Here is an 18,552-nt window from a genome sequence, read left to right on the forward strand (position 1 = left end):
ACCTAGATGCCCATCAGCAGATGAATGGATAAGGAAGCTGTGGTACATATACACCATGGAATATTACTCAGCCGTTAAAAAGAATTCATTTGAACCAGTTCTAATGAGATGGATGAAACTGGAGCCCCTTATACAGAGTGAAGTAAGCCAGAAAGATAAATAACATTACAGCATACTAACACATATATATGGAATTTAGAAAGATGGTAATGATAACCCTATATGCAAAACAGAAAAAGAGACACCGATGTACAGAACAGACTTTTAGACTCTGGGGGAGAAGGTGAGGGTGGGATGTTTCGAGAGAACAGCATGTATATTATCTGTAGTGAATCAGATCACCAGCCCAGGTGGGATGCATGAGACAAGTGCTCAGGCCTGGTGCACTGGGAAGACCCAGAGGAATCGGGTGGAGAGGGAGGTGGGAGGGGGGATCGGGATGGGGAATACGTGTAAATCTATGGCTGATTCATGTCAATGTATGACAAAACCCACTGCAATGTTGTGAAGTAATTAGCCTCCAACTAATAAAAATAAATGAAAAAAATAAAATAAAATAAAAAATTTAAAAAAAATTTGTATGTAGCATATTTGTAAACTTGTATGTAGCATATTTGTAAACTTGTATGTAGCTAGTTTGTGAACTTGTACATAGCATCATCTGTAAACTTGTATGTAGCATCATCTGTAAACTTGTATGTAGCATCATTTGTAAATAGCATCAAATATGTAAAGCAAAAAGGAAACAGAGCTACGAGAAGAAAACTTTTATTTACTTATTTTTTTATTAAATTGTTGTATTTTTTTAACTTTCTTTTTTTTCATTTATTTTTATTAGTTGGAGGCTAATTACTTTGCAATATTGTAGTGGTTTTTTCATATAAGGTGAGGGTAGGATGATCTGAGAGAATAGCATTGAAACATGTATATTATCAAGTGTGAAACAGATCGCCAGTCCAGGTTGTATGCATGAGACAAGTGCTCAGGGCTGGTGCACTGGGAAGAAGAAAACTTTTAAATGCTACACCCATTTAGAAGAGCTTGACACTGTCTTCTAAGTTAATCCAAGCAGAATAAATGGGTGGGAAAAAAAACCCACAAAAAATGTAACAACTCTATAAGTTATATGGATGGAATTGTTTTCAGACTTAACCCAATAGATTCTCATCACATTCCAAACAACAAACTACTCCTCCTTTGCAAGTACACACAGGACAATAATCAATCATATTCTTGGGAATAAATCTAGTTTTAGCAAATTTCAGAAAATTGAAAACATGAATTTTTAACTCTGAATATGATTCATTTAAGCACAAAATCAGGGAGAAAATAAAACATAAGTATATGTTTGTAAAGGGGGGGCTTCCCAGGTGGTGCTAGTGGTAAAGAACCTACCTGCCAATGCAGGAGACATAAGCAACACAGGTTCGATCCTTGGGTCGGGAAGATACCCTGGAGGAGAAAATGGCAACCCACTCCAGTATTCTTGCCTGAAGAATCCCATGGACAGAGGAACCTGACTGGCTAGAGTCCACTGGGGTCACAAAAAGTCAGACATGACTGAGCAACTGAGCACACATATATTTGAAAATAAAGAAGCACTTGCCTATTAGGTATCCCTACTGTGTGACTAATACGTGCACAAATCTGACATGTCTATCAAGTTCCAAACTACCTTTCCTTTTTTACCCATGATCATCTCATCCCCATAATTGTCTAAGGCATCATTTATGGTCCCATGACACTGCTGTAGTTCAAGTCTTCTCTTTAAGTTTCTTCTCTTTGATGTTCATGCTCCTCCTATCTGCCACACTATTCTTTCTAAAAGATTGGTTTAAAAAAAAAAAATAAATAAAAGATTGGTTTAATCATATAAAGCTTTCATTTAAAACTTTTTAAAGGCCTTAAATACCAACAGGATAAAATTCAAACTCTATAACATGACGTTCAAGGATCCTTAACAATCTCTGCTTTTTTCTTTTTCATTTTTATTTCCTCCCAAACTCTCATGCACCTTTTGTACACTAGTTATACTATTATAACTTATACTCCCCTGAACACTCCCTCCTCCCTGTCTCCTCCTTACCTCTGTACCTACTTATCCTCTTACCTGGAATGTCCTCACCTGTTGTTTACCCACATGACAATTTCCTACATATCCTGAGAGATACAGTTCAACTATCACTTTCCTTGCCTGATCAGTCCTTATGGTGTTATTCACTTCTTCACTTTCTACCATAGAATATTTTTTACTTCCAATTTTTTAATTAGCTATTTAAATCTCTATCTATTGCATTAAGCCATAAACTACATGCAGAGAGGATTTTTTCTTGTTCATTTTTTTCTATTCTTAGCATTTATATAAGGAAGACTCAAAAGTTAAACTTATGAATAAAATTAAAATTGATATGGTAGCTTAAACATATTTATTGAAAGAAGCAAGAGGGGTCAGTCAGTAGACTGGTTGTGAGAAAGGAGTGCAATGCTATAAAAAGTAGATGGAATAACCCATAAAGAATATAAAATGGCACATTTGGTGTGATAGTCCTAAAACCTTTTAGCATCTTCAAGGAAGGGTTTTCCAGGTAGAGATGTCAAGCATTGATACAGTGCAACTCAGGAGGTTGTCATCCACATCTAGTCAAGGATATGGTTCTGTTGCACGGAGAAGTCCTGACTGCAGAAAACCCTGATTGGCTGTACCTGATTTCCTTGATTAAATGAATCATGTCATTAGATCCCAGGAAATAAGTATTATTTAGTATGACCATTGGGAGTCATCATTAAGTAAAGGCCTATATTTTGCCTAACCTAAATGATGGGAGAAGTATGTCATACCTTTTGGAAATCTTCCCATAAAAATCAAAAAGATTAGGTACCTAATGCAGCAAGTTTTAATTGTATAGGAAAAAAATTCCCAATTAAGCCAAATAAATGAAGCGTTGCAGTGGGTTGAAATCCATATCCACCTGTAGCATAATTTTCTGTTTGCTTAAGGCTTACACATGAATATTATAAATTGCTGTCACATTATTCCTGACCAAATAATTTAGAAGATAAATTTATTTACTTGTGTTACCCATATTATTAAATACTTGGTATCCAGAATCCTAGGGACTGAGCTTCATATGAGATAATTAGAATTTGCTTACATGAACCAATGGCTTCATCTGCAGAATTTCATGCTAGTGTGGATACTCTGTTTTTATACCTAGAGCATCATTTGGTTGCCAGCAGTATAAACCAGAGTTTCCCTGGTGACTCAGACAGTAAAGAATCTAGTTGAAATGCAGGAGACCTGGGTTCGATCACTGGGTCGGGAAGATTCTCTGGAGAAGGGAATCGCAACCCACTCTAGTATTATTTCCTGGAGAATTCCATGGAGAGAGGAGCCTGGTGGGATCTAGTCCATGGGGTTGCAAAGAATCAGACATAACTGAGTGACTAAGCATAGCGCAGTATAAACCAAATACACTGATGGCAGTGTTTTCTGGGAAGCAGCTAGAAAGAAAGGAAAAAAAAAAAAAGCTCTTCTAGATTCACCTGAGGCTTCCCAGGTCTCTCAATAGTAAAGAACCCGCCTGCCAGTGCAGGAGCTACAGGAGACCTTGGTTCAATGCCTGGGTCTGGAAGATCCCCTGAAAGAGGACATGGCAACCTGTTGTAGTATTCTTGCTGGGAAGATCCCGTGAACAGAGGATCCTGGCAGATTACAGTCCATGACGTCACAAAGAGTCAGACATGACTGAGAGGCTAAGCACAGACACACACACCTGCAAATGCTATTTTAAGCGATTAATCCTATTCACTGCCCACACTCAGAATTATGCTTCCCTACCCAAGGCTTTTGAACTATGGTCTTGGAGAAGACTCTTGAGAGTCCCTTGGACTGCAAGGAGATCCAACCAGTCCATCCTAAAGGAGATCAGTCCTGGGTGTTCATTAGAAGGACTGATGCTGAAGCTGAAACTCCAGTACTTTGGCCACCTCATGCGAAGAGTTGACTCATTGGAAAAGACCCTGATGCTGGGAGGGATTGGGGGCAGGAGGAGAAGGGGACGACAGAGGATGAGATGGCTGGATGGCATCACCGACTCGATGGACGTGAGTCTGAGTAAACTCCGGCAATTGGTGATGGACAGAGAGGCCTGGCATGCTGCAATTCATGGGGTCGCAAAGAGTCGGACACGACTGAGCGACTGAACTGAACCCAACCCCAAATCTCCTAGCCTAAATATGTTCTCCACCTACCTGATAATAGCCTTTTCCTTTTGCTAGATGTATTCTTGAAAATAGCTTCTCACAGTAAGTGTAGCCACCGGCTTATTGCAGATCACCCGTTTTATCTGTTATAATATCTCTTTCTACAGATCCTCCCGCTGTGGAACCGGCATTTCTGGAAATCCGGCAAGGACAAGACCGAAGTGTCACTATGAGCTGCAGGGTCCTAAGAGCCTATCCAATACGGGTGCTGACCTATGAGTGGCGCTTGGGCAACAAATTATTGCGGACGGGTCAGTTTGATTCTCAAGAATACACAGAATATCCAGTGAAGAGTCTTTCCAATGAAAATTATGGGGTTTATAATTGTAGCATCATAAATGAAGCTGGAGCAGGGAGATGCAGCTTTCTTGTTACAGGTAAGGTGCTGAATATTTTGCTTTTTTGCTTTTTTTTCTTTTTAGATCATGGGAGCTTAGGCTCTTGTCAGTGTAAGAATGAAAGCATTTTGCAAATCCACAGAGCATATTATGAACAGCTTGCCTGTTCTATTTAGAGTGTCTACTCATTATTTTCAAGGCAAGTCTATTTTAATAGTTAAGATAGTTTATATGCCTATAAAATTAGACAGAAGCTTATGTGAATCTGAATAGATTTGGTGATGAGGTTGGTTATTTTGAGTATCACAGTAATAAAGTGACAAATCTTAACCAGCTTTTTTTTTTAGATCAAATTGCAATTATTAATACATATTTTTTCTGCAAGTCTAAAAGCTCTTTCAATCCATTATCTGTGCTGGTTTTAGTAAAGAGTGCTTTCTTTTTCTTGTTTATTTATTAACTCGATGTGTGGTGAATGTCCATTTTGTCATTGGCTTACTATAGGATCACAGATATTCAAAGGGAAATCAATATAGTTGTATTTGGTATATAATGAGTTGAGAAAATTACCATTTTTGATGTCATTATCTTTTACTGTATTTAAAGAGATAGTAAATCTGTGTTAAATTGTATATATTCATTTGAATTATTTTTGTAATCTAAAGTAAATTTCTGTTATTTTTGAGCTAAGATTTAGGCATATCTTAAAAGAATATACTCCTTTTCATTATTATTTTGTTCTAGATGAAGTTTGTTTGTAACAGTTATAGTGTTTATGCTACTAAAAGAAGAAACTGGACGTTATATGTTATCTGTAAAGCAATCATAAAAATCATGATTAAAATGTTTCAGACTTGATTAAATCTTGTTCATTGGTAATATAAATTCTTATTAATAAGTTCTTACTTATAAGAGAATTCTCTGATATGGATTGCCTTGGGACATTTAACTTCCTGAAATGGGATATTAGGTATGAATAGGTAAAATATAATTGACTAACCAAAGAATATGAAGACGTCCTCTCCACTGGATCTTACCACCTCTTGGTTTTGCAATCTCTTTTATTAACATTCAGTTGAACTTAAGGCTTTTCTACTGTAATTCTTCAAGTGAACTGTTAAAATAAAAAAATCCCTAGGACTGATACTTACATGATGATCTAATTTTTATCCCTAGGAGTATTTAAAAGGGTAAAAGAATGTAATGTATTACTCTAGGGGGTAATTTAAATGCCTTGATATACTTTCATTCTTTATTTATAATATATTAATTCCAAAGAAATAAGAATCTTTCAAAAGCAATTATTTTTCACATATTGGTACAAATGGAGCACTTTACTTTCTTTCATTATCCCTCCAAAATAAAAATACCCCATAAAATTAACTAAATTCCTTTCTCCAATCCTTTCGGCTTTATACACATTCTGATTTTCTTTGGTGACACTGTTTTCTAACTTGGACTGTATTAGATTATGCACCTCTGTGAGATTTTCATTTGTTCTTTATTATATGATCCAAATCCTATTTCTTGAGCTAGAAGACAAGCTGAGACTGGAAGAAACACTAGCTCCATTCTCCCATCCCAGATTCACGGGGTGCAGTAAGTAGATTTCAATAGCTGCAGAAAGGAATAAACCTGTTGTGGATTGCCCCATGGAGGGAGAGAAAATAACCCCAGGCATTAGTTTGTTTCCAGTGTGCATTTTTCAGTCTTCAGGTCAGCTTCATTTTTTTTTCAAGATCTCCACATAAAATCTAACAAAGTTTTGAAGAAGAGAAAAGGAAATGATTGAATCTGAAATATAGTATAATTCCAGAAAATATATAAAGAAATCAATACATCCCTAGAATCAGACATCTGGAAGAAACTTTGAAAGGCCATTTACTTTTTCTACTAAAACATAGCATAATTAGTAGTACTATGAATTAGTATATAATATAGAATTAGTAGTAATTCCCCACAATTCAAAACTCTTTGAAGCTATGCAGAAGAGAACTAGGAAATATAATATATTCAAGGCTGCATATATTCATTATGCATATGTTCTTTACCCAAAAAACTGATCATTGAAGACAATTCTTTTTCCTTCCTTGAGGCCCAGATTAACTAAGAAACATTTAAAATTTTATCGTTAGAACTATTTTACCAAATTTAAGAACACACTTCCACTTGCTTGTCATGAACATCATGTAGTCACTTGAAAGTGGATTTGATCTGACTATACATCAAAATGTATAGAACTGAACACAAAGGCAATGGCAGCCACATGTCTATATTTATTTTAGCTCCTGGAAAAGCTCAAAAGTTCGGGCCTGCTGTCTTCATATATATCATGAGTATGTGATGTGTGTCTGTGTCCAGTGGCAAGAGAGGAGGGTTTTGTTTACCGAGGAGTCAGACAGGGTGTGAGAATATTTTCCTGGAAAGGAAAACAAGAAAGTAAGCAAAGGTATTTTACAAAGAATGACCAGCCTAGCTTGTAATCCACCATCTATGTTAGGAAATATTAACTATAACGTTACAAAGTACTGTGTAGTTGATTTATTTTATTTTCTAGTGTTGTTATAGTGAAGTTAAGCCTGGTGTTTGTTTGTTTGTTTGTTTTTGTGTTTTAAGCCTTTGTGATCTAAAGCAATAACCCAAACACCATTTTATCATATTTTTCTATGAGAATTTTTACAAATTCTAAAAATAAATGTGGCATTTTAATTTATTAGAATAAATCCACTTTTAAACATGAAATTCCAAGTATATATGTATAAATACATAGACATAAGTATTTTTATATTAATAAATAGTTCTGTACTATTCAGCATGTCACTCCAATGGAGCATGGATTTCACTTTCTCACAGGTCCAAATGCTCCAAATTAACATTTCGAAAAAATGCTTTTAAATACTCCAAAATATGTAGGCACATTCATTATATTATAGATATGAGTGAATAACATGCTAGGTTAGATCCTGGCACACCAGCTTGATCCAGAAAAGAAAACCAGGAAATGTGGGATGATGAAACAGATAAAGGGATGGCCCAGATGAATGATTAGATGGAAGGACTCTTACTGAATATCATTTCTTTATTGGGAAAAAATGAGGATAAAAGGATAGTTCAAGGTGAAAACATGCAGTGGGCTGAATAGTGTCCTGTGTGTGTGCTCAGGTGCTTTAGTCGTATCAGACTCTTTGCGACCAATGGACTGTAGCCCACCCGGCTCCTCTATCTGTGGGATTCTCCAGGCGAGAATGTACAGTGGGTTACTATGCCTTCCTCCATTGGATCTTCCTGACCCAGGAATCGAACCCATGTCTCTTATGTCTCCTGCATTGCCAGATGGGTTCTTTACCACTAGTGCCAGCTAGGAAGCCCAAATAGTGTCCCTCAAGAAGGTAAATCTCTGTCCTAGTCCCCAAAACCTGTGAATATCACTGTACATGGTAATGCATGGTTAATTTAAGGATTTTGAGACAAGCAGCTTTTCCTGGATAGTTGATGTTGGCCTTAAATGCAATAATGTGTACCTTATAAGTAAGGCAGAGGGAATTTTGACAGAAGAGAAGGCAATGTGAGTACAGAGGCAGGGACACAGTTAAACCAGTGTTTCGATAAACTCCTTTCTTTAAAATGCTTCACGTTAAATAGAACTGCTTTGCCAGATATCCTCAACTCTGATACCCTACTCAGGCTAAACCCCTGCACAATAGGCGTAGCAACTTCTCACAGCTCAGAAAAGTTATGAACAGTGGGTACTTTTACCTCCTAAAGAGCTAACTGAAACAAGGCTATAACTGCTAGAGGTAAAACCTGGGAGGAAAAGCACCTTGGGAGGTTGCATCACCCCCTGCATCTGTCACTGATGTTGGTTTAAACTATACATTGGTAAGGACCCCTAGGGATGCTTCAAGATTGAAATGTTATGCTCATTATATAATAAAGTGAAGATAAGATGTCTGCAGCAGCTTGATTACATAGGATAACAGATGAGAGAGGATCTGTTGGCAGATTCTGTTGAAATGCCCAGGTTTAATAAAGATTCACTTTGACTTCCTTGAATATGAAAAACTAGGCTATCTGAATTAAAATGCATAGAAATCCACTCCAGCATTCTTGCCTGGGACATCTCATGGATAAAGGAGACTGACAGGCTACAGTTCATGGGGTTGCAAAGAGTCGGACACAACTTAGTACTAAACAATAATGATAACAATTGATTTATAAGATTTTAAATTACCTATGTCTTTTATTTAGTGATTGAGATGGTAGTTCTAAACAATTCCATAAGCATATTTCTTTCCTTTAACAAATTTGTTTCTGACAATATGTATCTGTTGAAATTTTATGGATGTTAGTAAATTAAGACTTAAAAGCAAATTGGACAAGGAAATGAGTCGATTTTTTCTGTTTACTTCTTTTAATTAGTTACTTGAATAAAATGTGGCAGCTTTCATGGGACAGTATATACATGGGTATTTATTAAACTATATTTTATGTCAGTTAAAGTAAAAGCAGAATAACATGGTTGTCAATTATAGCCCAGGAGCAAAAACAGAATGTCTTTATAACTTCCAGAGGGTATATATAGACAGTTACATATGCTGAAACTTGTGAATCATTTAAGATTCAATCAATGAAGACAGTTTTAAATTCTGTTAAATGAAAAATACTAAAACAGTGGTGTCTTTTTCAACAGGTAACTATTAAAATTTTTTATTGCATAACTACAAATTATAATTCAGCATGAAACAACCATTCTTGTCCCTTTGCTAATGATTTTCTTTGCAATCTGACAAATATTTATTTACTATGTACCTACTGACTGTCAGGTACTAGATTATACCAGAAGTAAAACAATAAATATCCTCTCCTCAAAATCTTTCCCCTATCATGTATATTTCTGAATCTTGTTATTTTTATATTTACATAGTACTTTGCAGCCACCATTTTCTTTTTAACCCTATTACTCCTGTTAGCCTTATATTCTCTTATCTAAGGTATTATGTCCTCTATATATATTTTAACTGCTAGCTGAATTTTCAACCTTTATATCTTTCAATCTATTTTCTATACTGTTGGGTTTTATTTTTTTCAGAAAATATATCTTATTCTTAGTGATAAATGTGGATTATAGGTGAAATGCAAACTCATTTTCATGGATTTTTAAACCATTAATATCCTAAAAAAGTTTATTATCTCTCCTTCAATCCTATCAGTTACTTTAAACTCCAGTCAAACTAGATTCTGCTGCCATCTGCTAAGTGACATAATTTCAGGACTCTGTGCCTTTGTTCACATGATATTTTATTCTAAAATACTAGCTCTTTGTGTATGCCTCAACTAGAGCTGTGATGACTTTTGTTTGTACCTTTACAACGATTACATTGACCTTTGCTCTTCGGCCAAATACAGAAATGTAGGCTGTAATAATATATTATTTTACAATTTACAAATAAATTATATATGCTAATATTTATTATCTGAACGTATCTGTAAAACTCCTAGTATGGCATCACCAGCTGAATGGATGTGAATTTGAGCAAACTCCAGGAGATAGTAAAGGACAGAGGAGGCTGGTGTGCTACAGTCCTTGAGGTCACAAAGAGTCAGACTTAGGGACTGAATAATGAAACCATGATTTAAACAGAATAGAAAATGAATAAAATGAAAAAATAAATAAATAAAAAGAAAATTATTTCATTCAGGTTAAAACCTTGAAGTATTATTTAAGAAACTAATGTAGTAGCTCTGTCCCACAAAGTCCTCAGGGGTCCAGGTTTCTTCCCTCTTACTGCTTAATCATCATCCATAGATGGCACATCTCATAGCCTTAATAGCTACTTAAGTAGCTACATCTTCTACTAGCATCTTCTAGCATGTAGCATCTTCTACATCTCAGCATATTCCCTCTTTTCCCCCCTCTTTTTAATGATGCTACCCAGTAGTGTGTTTTTTTTTTTTTTTTATATTTATCTTTTCTGCTTACATCTCATTGTTCAGTTACTCAGTCGTGTCTGACTCTTTGTGACCCATTGACTGTAGCCCACCAGGCTCCTCTGTGCATGGGATTCTCCAGGCAATAATACTGGAATGGATTGCCATTTTCTTCTCCATTGCATCTCATTGGAGGCCACTTAATCATAATGTGGTAACTGCTATAAAAACTGTGGGTATAGATTTTATTCTAGGAAGATTAGGTAACACACATACACACATATATACATGATATATATATATATATATATATATATATATATATATATGTATTTTAACTTGCCTTTATTGAAACTATTTCATGAAATAAAATTGAACTTGACAAGGAAACTTTAGGATCTCTGGTTTTATCTCTGTAATACTTAACACCATCATTGATCATCAAAATCATCTCTCAGGGGCCATGGCCATTCAAGTTTAGAATTTTTTTTAATTGATTTAATACAGATTCTTGAGAGTTTTTAAGCTCTGGGAGATGATGAAAGACAGAGAGGTCTGGCATGCTGCAGTCCACGGGGTCATAAAGAGTTGGGTGTGATGGAGCAACTGAACAACACAGTTTTTACTGGTAAACAATGTAATTGAGGATACCATGTTAATTACTTATTGCAGTATAACAAATTCCTACAAACTTAACATCTTTAAGCAGCATGCATTTATTATCTCACAATTTCTGTGGGTCAAGAGTACAGGCATGACTTAGCTAGATCCTGTCTTCTGGATCTCACAAGACTGCAATCAGAATGTTTGTGAAATTTTCTTATCTGGAGGCTCAACTCTGTAAGAAGTTGAGTCACTTCCAGACTTACTAAGGTCAGTAAAAGATTTAACGTTCTAAAGGTTGCATGGTAGAAGGCCCTAGGATTTTGCTGGTTGTTGAGTGAAGACCACTCTTATGTATTAGAAGATTTCTGCAGGTCCTAGAGGTCACCTGTAATTCTTTGTCATATGGGCTTTTCCAGCATGGCTACTTTTCTTATCAAGCTGTAAGGAAGAATCTCTAGCTCCAGTCTGTTAAGATGGAATTTTAAATGTGTTCCTACGTGCTCAGTCATGTGGAGCACAGCTCTTTGTGACCCTGTGGACTGTAACCTGCCAGGTTTCTCTGTCCATGGGATTTTCCAGACAAGAATACAATAGTGGGTTGCCATTTCCTCCTCTAGGGAATCTTCCTGACCTAGGGGTCCAGGGATCGAATGCACGTCTGTATCTCTTGCATTGGCAGGTGAATTCTTTACCACTAAACCACCTGGGGAGTCCCAGAATCTTATATAACATAACCTAATTATCAAAGGAACATCCCATAACAGTTATTTTCCACACTCAAAAGGAGCAAATTATACACAAAGATATGAAAAGCAGAGATAGGAATCACTGGAGTCCCCTTAGGTTCAGTCTGTCACATAATATCAACTTTTCCGACTGCTAGGAATACTTTAAACACAGCCTACATATCAAACTGCTTTATCTATGGCAATATTTGAAGAAATCCCTCATAGTTTATTCCCTTGTCAATAAACATGGCAAATAGAGTTTTACCAGCAAAAATTTGCTTGTGACTGTTGCTTTCACCTCTAATTTGGAAGTATATATAGTGGGATGGTTCATCCTCTAATTTTCAATTGATATATTACAATATTCAGATTGACATTTTGGGATTACTCTTTTCTCCATATTCAGCATCAGCAGATCAGACAAATAAAAAATTAGATAGATCCTAAAGAACAAATAAAGCAAGAGTGAGACATTTCTTTGAAAGGGAGTACATGCCATCGCTCTGAATGTAAAGAAATCCAGAATGAATGAGAGCTGTAATGTGTCTAAGACAGGATGTTGGATTATTCTAGCATTATTTAGTTCTAAAGAATGAAAAGGATGAAATAACAACCAAATCACATTTGACTCCAAATCAGAATGTTTTATTCTTGTTTTCTAAAGTCATATTGAGTTATATAGTAATGAGATAGAAAATATATTTTATTTTCTTGCAATGTATATGTTTGTACTATTCAACTGAATACTTGTTTGTTATCTCTAAACATGAACAGCACAACACTATGGAAAAATCATTAGAACTACCAGAAGTAAGAGCAAATGAACTGATGCAAAAGTATATAATAAAATTCCCTGTGATAACTCTTAAGAGGCAAAAGACATCAATGTCAAATCAAATATTTTGGAGGCTAGAATTGTGTGAAATTTATTAGAATTTACTTATGATGATAACAGATAGACTAATGGATCCCAGTGTTTCTGTCAGCCTTGTGAATTACAATTGTGTGAAAACTGCAGAGGAGAAAATTAATTATATGTGGTAACAACTCAATGTATTCTATGTTGTATAAACTGATTCCACTAATATTCTTTTTATTCAGACAATTCTGCTATCTGTGTAGAAGCGATATCACCTTTCTATGATGGGTAAGCTAATAGAGGTTAAGGAAACCAAAAAGAAAATGTGTATCTTCTGACTGCAAATTCAAGTTCTTTTTTACACACTTCAGTGACTGTTTTATTAGTGACTCTAAAAGAGCTGAATTTTTGGATAATTAAGCCAGATAAAATATAGGTCCTGCTGCTGCTTAGGTGTTCTAGTCATGTCCAACTCTATGTGACCCCATGGACTGTAGCCCACCAAGCTCTTCTGTCCTTGGAATTCTCCAGGCAAGAGTAGTGGAGTGGGTTGCCATGCCCTCCTCCAAGGGATCTTCCCAACACAGGGATCAATCTTAAGTCTGCATTGCAGGGCACATTTTTTACCACTGAGCTACAAGAGAAGCCCCAAAATATAGGTGAGTCCATGCTAACTCTGAAAAGGTAGAAATAAAAATGTAAATATTAGTTAAGGAAATTAATACCATCATTTAGCAAACATTTTACCAAACTCTTTACTTTAATATTGAATCTAACTTCCCTGGTGGCTCAAATGGTAAAGCGTCTGCCTACAATGCAGGCAACCTGGGTTCAATCCCTGGGCCAGGAAGATTTCCTGGAGAAGGAAATGGCAACCCACTCCAGTATTCTTGCCTGGAAAATCCCATGGACGGAGGAACCTGGTAGGCTACAGTCCATGGGTCGGACATGACTGAGCGACTTCACTTTCACTTTTCTCTCTAACTTACACATTATTTTAGACAACAGAGCAGAAAATGCTGATTAAAGAAAAGGTCATAGGAATTTCTGTTGATTTCATTCTAGTCTTTTCTTGAGGATTGGGCTGCATAGATAAAGTGAAACCATTGAGGCTTAGCACACTCTGCTATTTCAGGTTCAGGGCAGAAAAGTTATCAGTTCAGTTCAGTCACTCAGTCATGTTCGACTCTTTGCCACCCCATGGACCGCAGCTTGCCAAGATTCCCTGTCCATCACCAACTCCTAGAGCTTGCTCAAATTCATATTCATTGAGTCGGTAATGCCATCCAACCATTTCATCCTTATTATCCCCTCTCCTCTTGCCTTAAATCCTTCCCAGCATCAGGGTCTTTTCTAATGAGTCAGCTCTTTGCATCAGGTTGCCAAAGTTTGGAGTTTCAGCTTCAGCATCAGTCTTTTCAATAAATATTCAGGTTTGATTTCTTTTAGGATTGACTAGTTTGATCTCCTTGCAGCCCTAGGGACTCTCAAGAGTCTTCTCTAACACCCACAGTTCAAAAGCATCATTTTTTCGGTGCTCAGCTATCTTTATAGTCCAACTCTCACATCCATACATGACTACTGGAAAAAAACATAAATTTGACTAGACAGACCTTTGTCCACAAAGTAACGTCTCTGCTTTTTAATATGCTGTATAGGTTAGTCATAGTTATTCTTCCAAGGAGCAAGTGTCTTTTCATTTTATGGTTGCAGTCACCATCTGCAGTGATTTTGGAGCCTCCCCCAAAATAAAGCCTCTCACTGTTTCCATTGTTTCCCTATCATTTGCCATGAAGTGACTGTAGAGTTCAAGAAGTGCTGGAGAAAGCTACTGTTTTCAGCTCAGTAAAAGAGGATATGCCTTCTTAAAATTCCAAACATCCTGCTGAGATGTCAGAATGATTAAGCCTTAGGAATAAGGACCATGCTTAAGAATAAAGGCTTATTCTAGATACTCCTGAACAAAGACAAACTCCAAGCCCTGATAAGATTCATAAGGAAGTAGAATTTGGAAGTAGAGTTCCACCAATATGGATGAGCAAGACTCTACATTCTCTGTACAGCTCATCCAAATAAAACATCAAAAGGCAGAATACAAAAGTGTAAAGTGGTCAGCAGGTAACTGATTTACTTACTAGAATAAACGTTGACATTCTTTGGAAGTAAAGGGCATAGTCCAGTTATCTGTATATATAGCATATATTACAGAGGAATGATGTAGTAATAATTACTAAAATTGCTCAATAAATAATAAAAGTTATCTGACATGCAAAGAAAATAGGAAAATATTGTCCATAGTCAAGAATAACAGTGGTCTTTAAAAACTAACCCTGAGCTAGCCCAGGTGCATATAGCAAAACCTAGCTATTATAATAATATCTAAGTATTAAAGGAAAATATGTTCAAAGATTTAAAGATAAATGCAGTATTTATGAGCAAGTGGATAAGAAATTTCAGCAGAGGGGAAAAGTCCTCTAAAAATAAAACAAATGCAAATTCTTTAACTAAAATAGAAATGCAAAAATGTACATAGATGGAATAGACAACATATTGGAAAAGGTAGAAGGGTCAGTGAAATTGAAGGCAAATTGAATGAGCTGAGGCAATCTTATAGATTAAAAATGTTTGAAGACTAAAGCAAAGAGACCTAAGGACATGGGAGATAATAAAAAATGCTCTGAGATAATTGCAATTGAAGTTCTAGAAGAGAATGAGAGTAGGACCAAAAAAAATTTTTTTTCAAACCCATAGATTCAAGCATATCATGGAACACAAAGCAAGAAAAAAATGTAAATAAAATCACTTCTAGGCACATCATAATCCAATTGCAGAAAACCAAAGACAGAAAAATTTCAAAGCAGCCAGAATAAAACTGATATTTTGAAGATATGCATAATAGTTACCTTCTTGTTAGAAACAATGTTGGCTAGAGGACAATGAAACAACATTTTTAAACCTTTAAACCTCTTTGAAATACTGTCAGTTCATAATTTTATTTCCAGTGAAAACATGCTTTGAAAATAGTTAAATAATTTTTTTTTCTGTAAAATAAAAGCTAGAGAATTAGTAGTCAGTAAAACTGCACGACAAAATATGCCAAAGTATATTTTTCACACTAAAGGGAAAAGTTATCAGTGGAAACCAGGATAGCACAGAGAAATAAAGAATATTTTTTTCCTGTGTTTTCCTCTGTGAGTTTTATGTTTTCAGATCTTATGTTCAAATCTTTAATTTACTATGAGTTAAATTTTGTGTGTACTGAAAAAAAGGCAAGGATCCAATTTCATAAGGGTCCAATATCATTCTTGAATGCAGGTATCTACTTTTTTCAACATCATTTTTTCAAAAGACTGTGCACTCTCCATTGTATATTGTTGGTACGCTTGATGAAGACCAGTTGAGCACATATGAGTAAGTTTATTTCTAGGCTCTTAACACACACACACACACACACACACGAACACAAGGAAACTTTTGTTTATTACCTGGATTGTGGTGATAGCAACATGAGGTGTACATATGTCTAAATTTACCAAATTGTATTATATTAGTTATGTGCAGTTGTTTTATATACCAATTATACCTCAATAAAGCTGGGTAAAAAATGGAATGATGTTCAGATCCAGTAAATAGGTTGGTAAAGATAAAAGACTGTTTGGTTTTTTGTTTTTGTAATTTCCTTAATCAACAGCTGCACAAGAAATGGTCAGAATATTACAGCTTGGGGACCTGACAACTGTTTTTATAGATAAAGGTTAACTGGAACATAGCTTTATTCATTTGCTTATATATTGTCTGTGACTCAATTCATACTGCCACAGGAGAGGTGAGTAGTTGTAACTAGTTGTAGCAGCCACAAGACTCATAGCCTACAATATTTACCATATAGCTCTTTGAGGAAAAGTTTGTCAATGCTTGGTTTGAAGCAAAAACAACAACATTATAAGTTTGGGTTTATAATATCTTTCCAACTGAAATATTACAGCAATAGCATAAATGATGAGGTTAATTTGACTTACATTATTCTAAGTTTATATTAGTTGTGAAGTGGGAACTGAGAAGCCAGTGGGACCTCAGAGAAGCATTAAATATGAAGTGTGATATGTTAAGTGATACCATATTGACTGTAAATGGAATCAGTAAGTTAAAGTTGCATAGTTTTTGCAATATAGACACTTCTAAAAAATTTTTTTTAAAAAGGGTTGTATGGAAGAAATGAAAACACATTTGAATTTACTCAAAATATCATAAGAAAAGCACAATAGATGAACAACAACAACAAAAACACTGAAGGGACATTGAAGAAAATGAGCAAGATGATAGACTTTAACCCAATTATATTAATAATACATGAAAGGTAAAAGAACTTAACACTTCAGTTGTCAGAAATGACTGGACTGAATTTAAAAAAGAAAAACAACAAAAAAGCAAGCTGTCTACAAGATAGACACTGCTATCTATTAAAAAAAAACAAACACAAATTAAATATAAAGACAAAAAGAAGCTGAAAGGAGAGGACTGAGGAATTTATAGCCTGTAAAGGACACATAAGAAAGCTGACTTGGCTATGTTATTACCAGAAGAGTAGACTACAAGAAAGAAAAACTTGTAAGAATTAAGGAGGAAATGTTAGTAATAGCAAAAGAGGAATTTATAAGGAAGGGTGCTGTGCTGTGCTTGCTTCGTCACTCAGTCATGTCCGACTCTTTGCGACCCCACGGACTGTAGCCCACCAGGCTCCTCTGTCCATGGGGATTCTCCAGACAAGAATACGGGAGTGGGTTGCCATGCCCTCCTCAGGGAAAATTACACAACTCTAAATATGTATAGCTCAAAATCCTTCAATCTAGGCTTCAACAGTACATGAACCAAGAACTTCCAGATTAGAGGCTGCATTTAGAAAAGGCAGAGGAACCAGAGATCAAATAGCCAACATTAGTTGGATCATAGAGAAAACAAAGGAATTCCAGAAAAACATCTACTTCTGTGTCACTGACTATGCTAAAGCCTTTGACTATGTGGATCAAAACAAACTGGAAAATTCTTAGAGATGTGGATACCAGACCACCTGACCTGCCTCCTGAGAAACCCGTATGCAGTTCAAAAAGAAACAGTTAGAACCAGACATGGAACAACAGACTGGTTTTAAATTGAGAAGGCAATGCATCAAGGCTGTATGTTGTCACCCTGCTTATTTAACTTCTATGCAGACTACATCATGTAAAATTCCAGGCCTAATGAATCACACTCTAGAATCAAGATTGCCAGGAGAAATATCAACAACCTCAGATATGCAGATGATACCACTCCGATGACAGAAAGCAAAGAGAAACTAAAGAACCTCTTGAGAGTGAAAGAGGAGACTGAAAAAGCTGCCTTAAAACTCAACATTCAAGAAATGAAAACCACAGTATCTGGTTCCATCACTTAATGGCAAATATATGGGAAAACAATGGAAACAGCGACAGATTTTATTTTCTTGGGCTCCAAAATCACTGAAGATGGTGACTGCAGCCATGAAATTAAAAGACACTTTCTCCTTGGAAGAAAAGCTATGGCAAACCTAGATAGCATATTAAAAACAAGACACATCAGTTTGCCAAGGAATGTCCATATAGCCAAGGCTATGATTTTTCCAGTAGTCATGTATGGATATGATAGTTGGACCATAAAGAAGGCTGAGTGCTGAAGAACTAGGCTTTCAAATTGTGGTGCTGGAGAAGACTTTTGAGAGTCCTTTGGTCAACAAGGAGATCAAACCAGTTAATCCTAAAAGAGATCAACCTTGAATATTCATTGGAAGGTCTGATGCTGATGCTTAAGCTCTAAT

At 35.9% G+C, this 18,552-nt stretch overlaps 1 protein-coding gene across 2 annotated transcripts in view; it reads left to right on the forward strand.

Moving 5' to 3' along the window:
• The window catches only part of MDGA2 (MAM domain containing glycosylphosphatidylinositol anchor 2), an 867,711-nt gene that overhangs the window by 739,121 nt on the left and 110,038 nt on the right, over positions 1-18,552 (forward strand). For both annotated transcript variants that reach the window (XM_043920701.1, XM_043920702.1), the window contains exon 9: positions 4,371-4,640. In XM_043920701.1, the coding sequence (XP_043776636.1) occupies positions 4,371-4,640 (270 nt within the window). The remainder of the gene's footprint in view (positions 1-4,370; positions 4,641-18,552) is intronic.

This window comes from Cervus elaphus, chromosome 12, assembly GCF_910594005.1.
Source record: "Cervus elaphus chromosome 12, mCerEla1.1, whole genome shotgun sequence".
Classification (NCBI taxonomy): domain Eukaryota; kingdom Metazoa; phylum Chordata; class Mammalia; order Artiodactyla; family Cervidae; genus Cervus; species Cervus elaphus.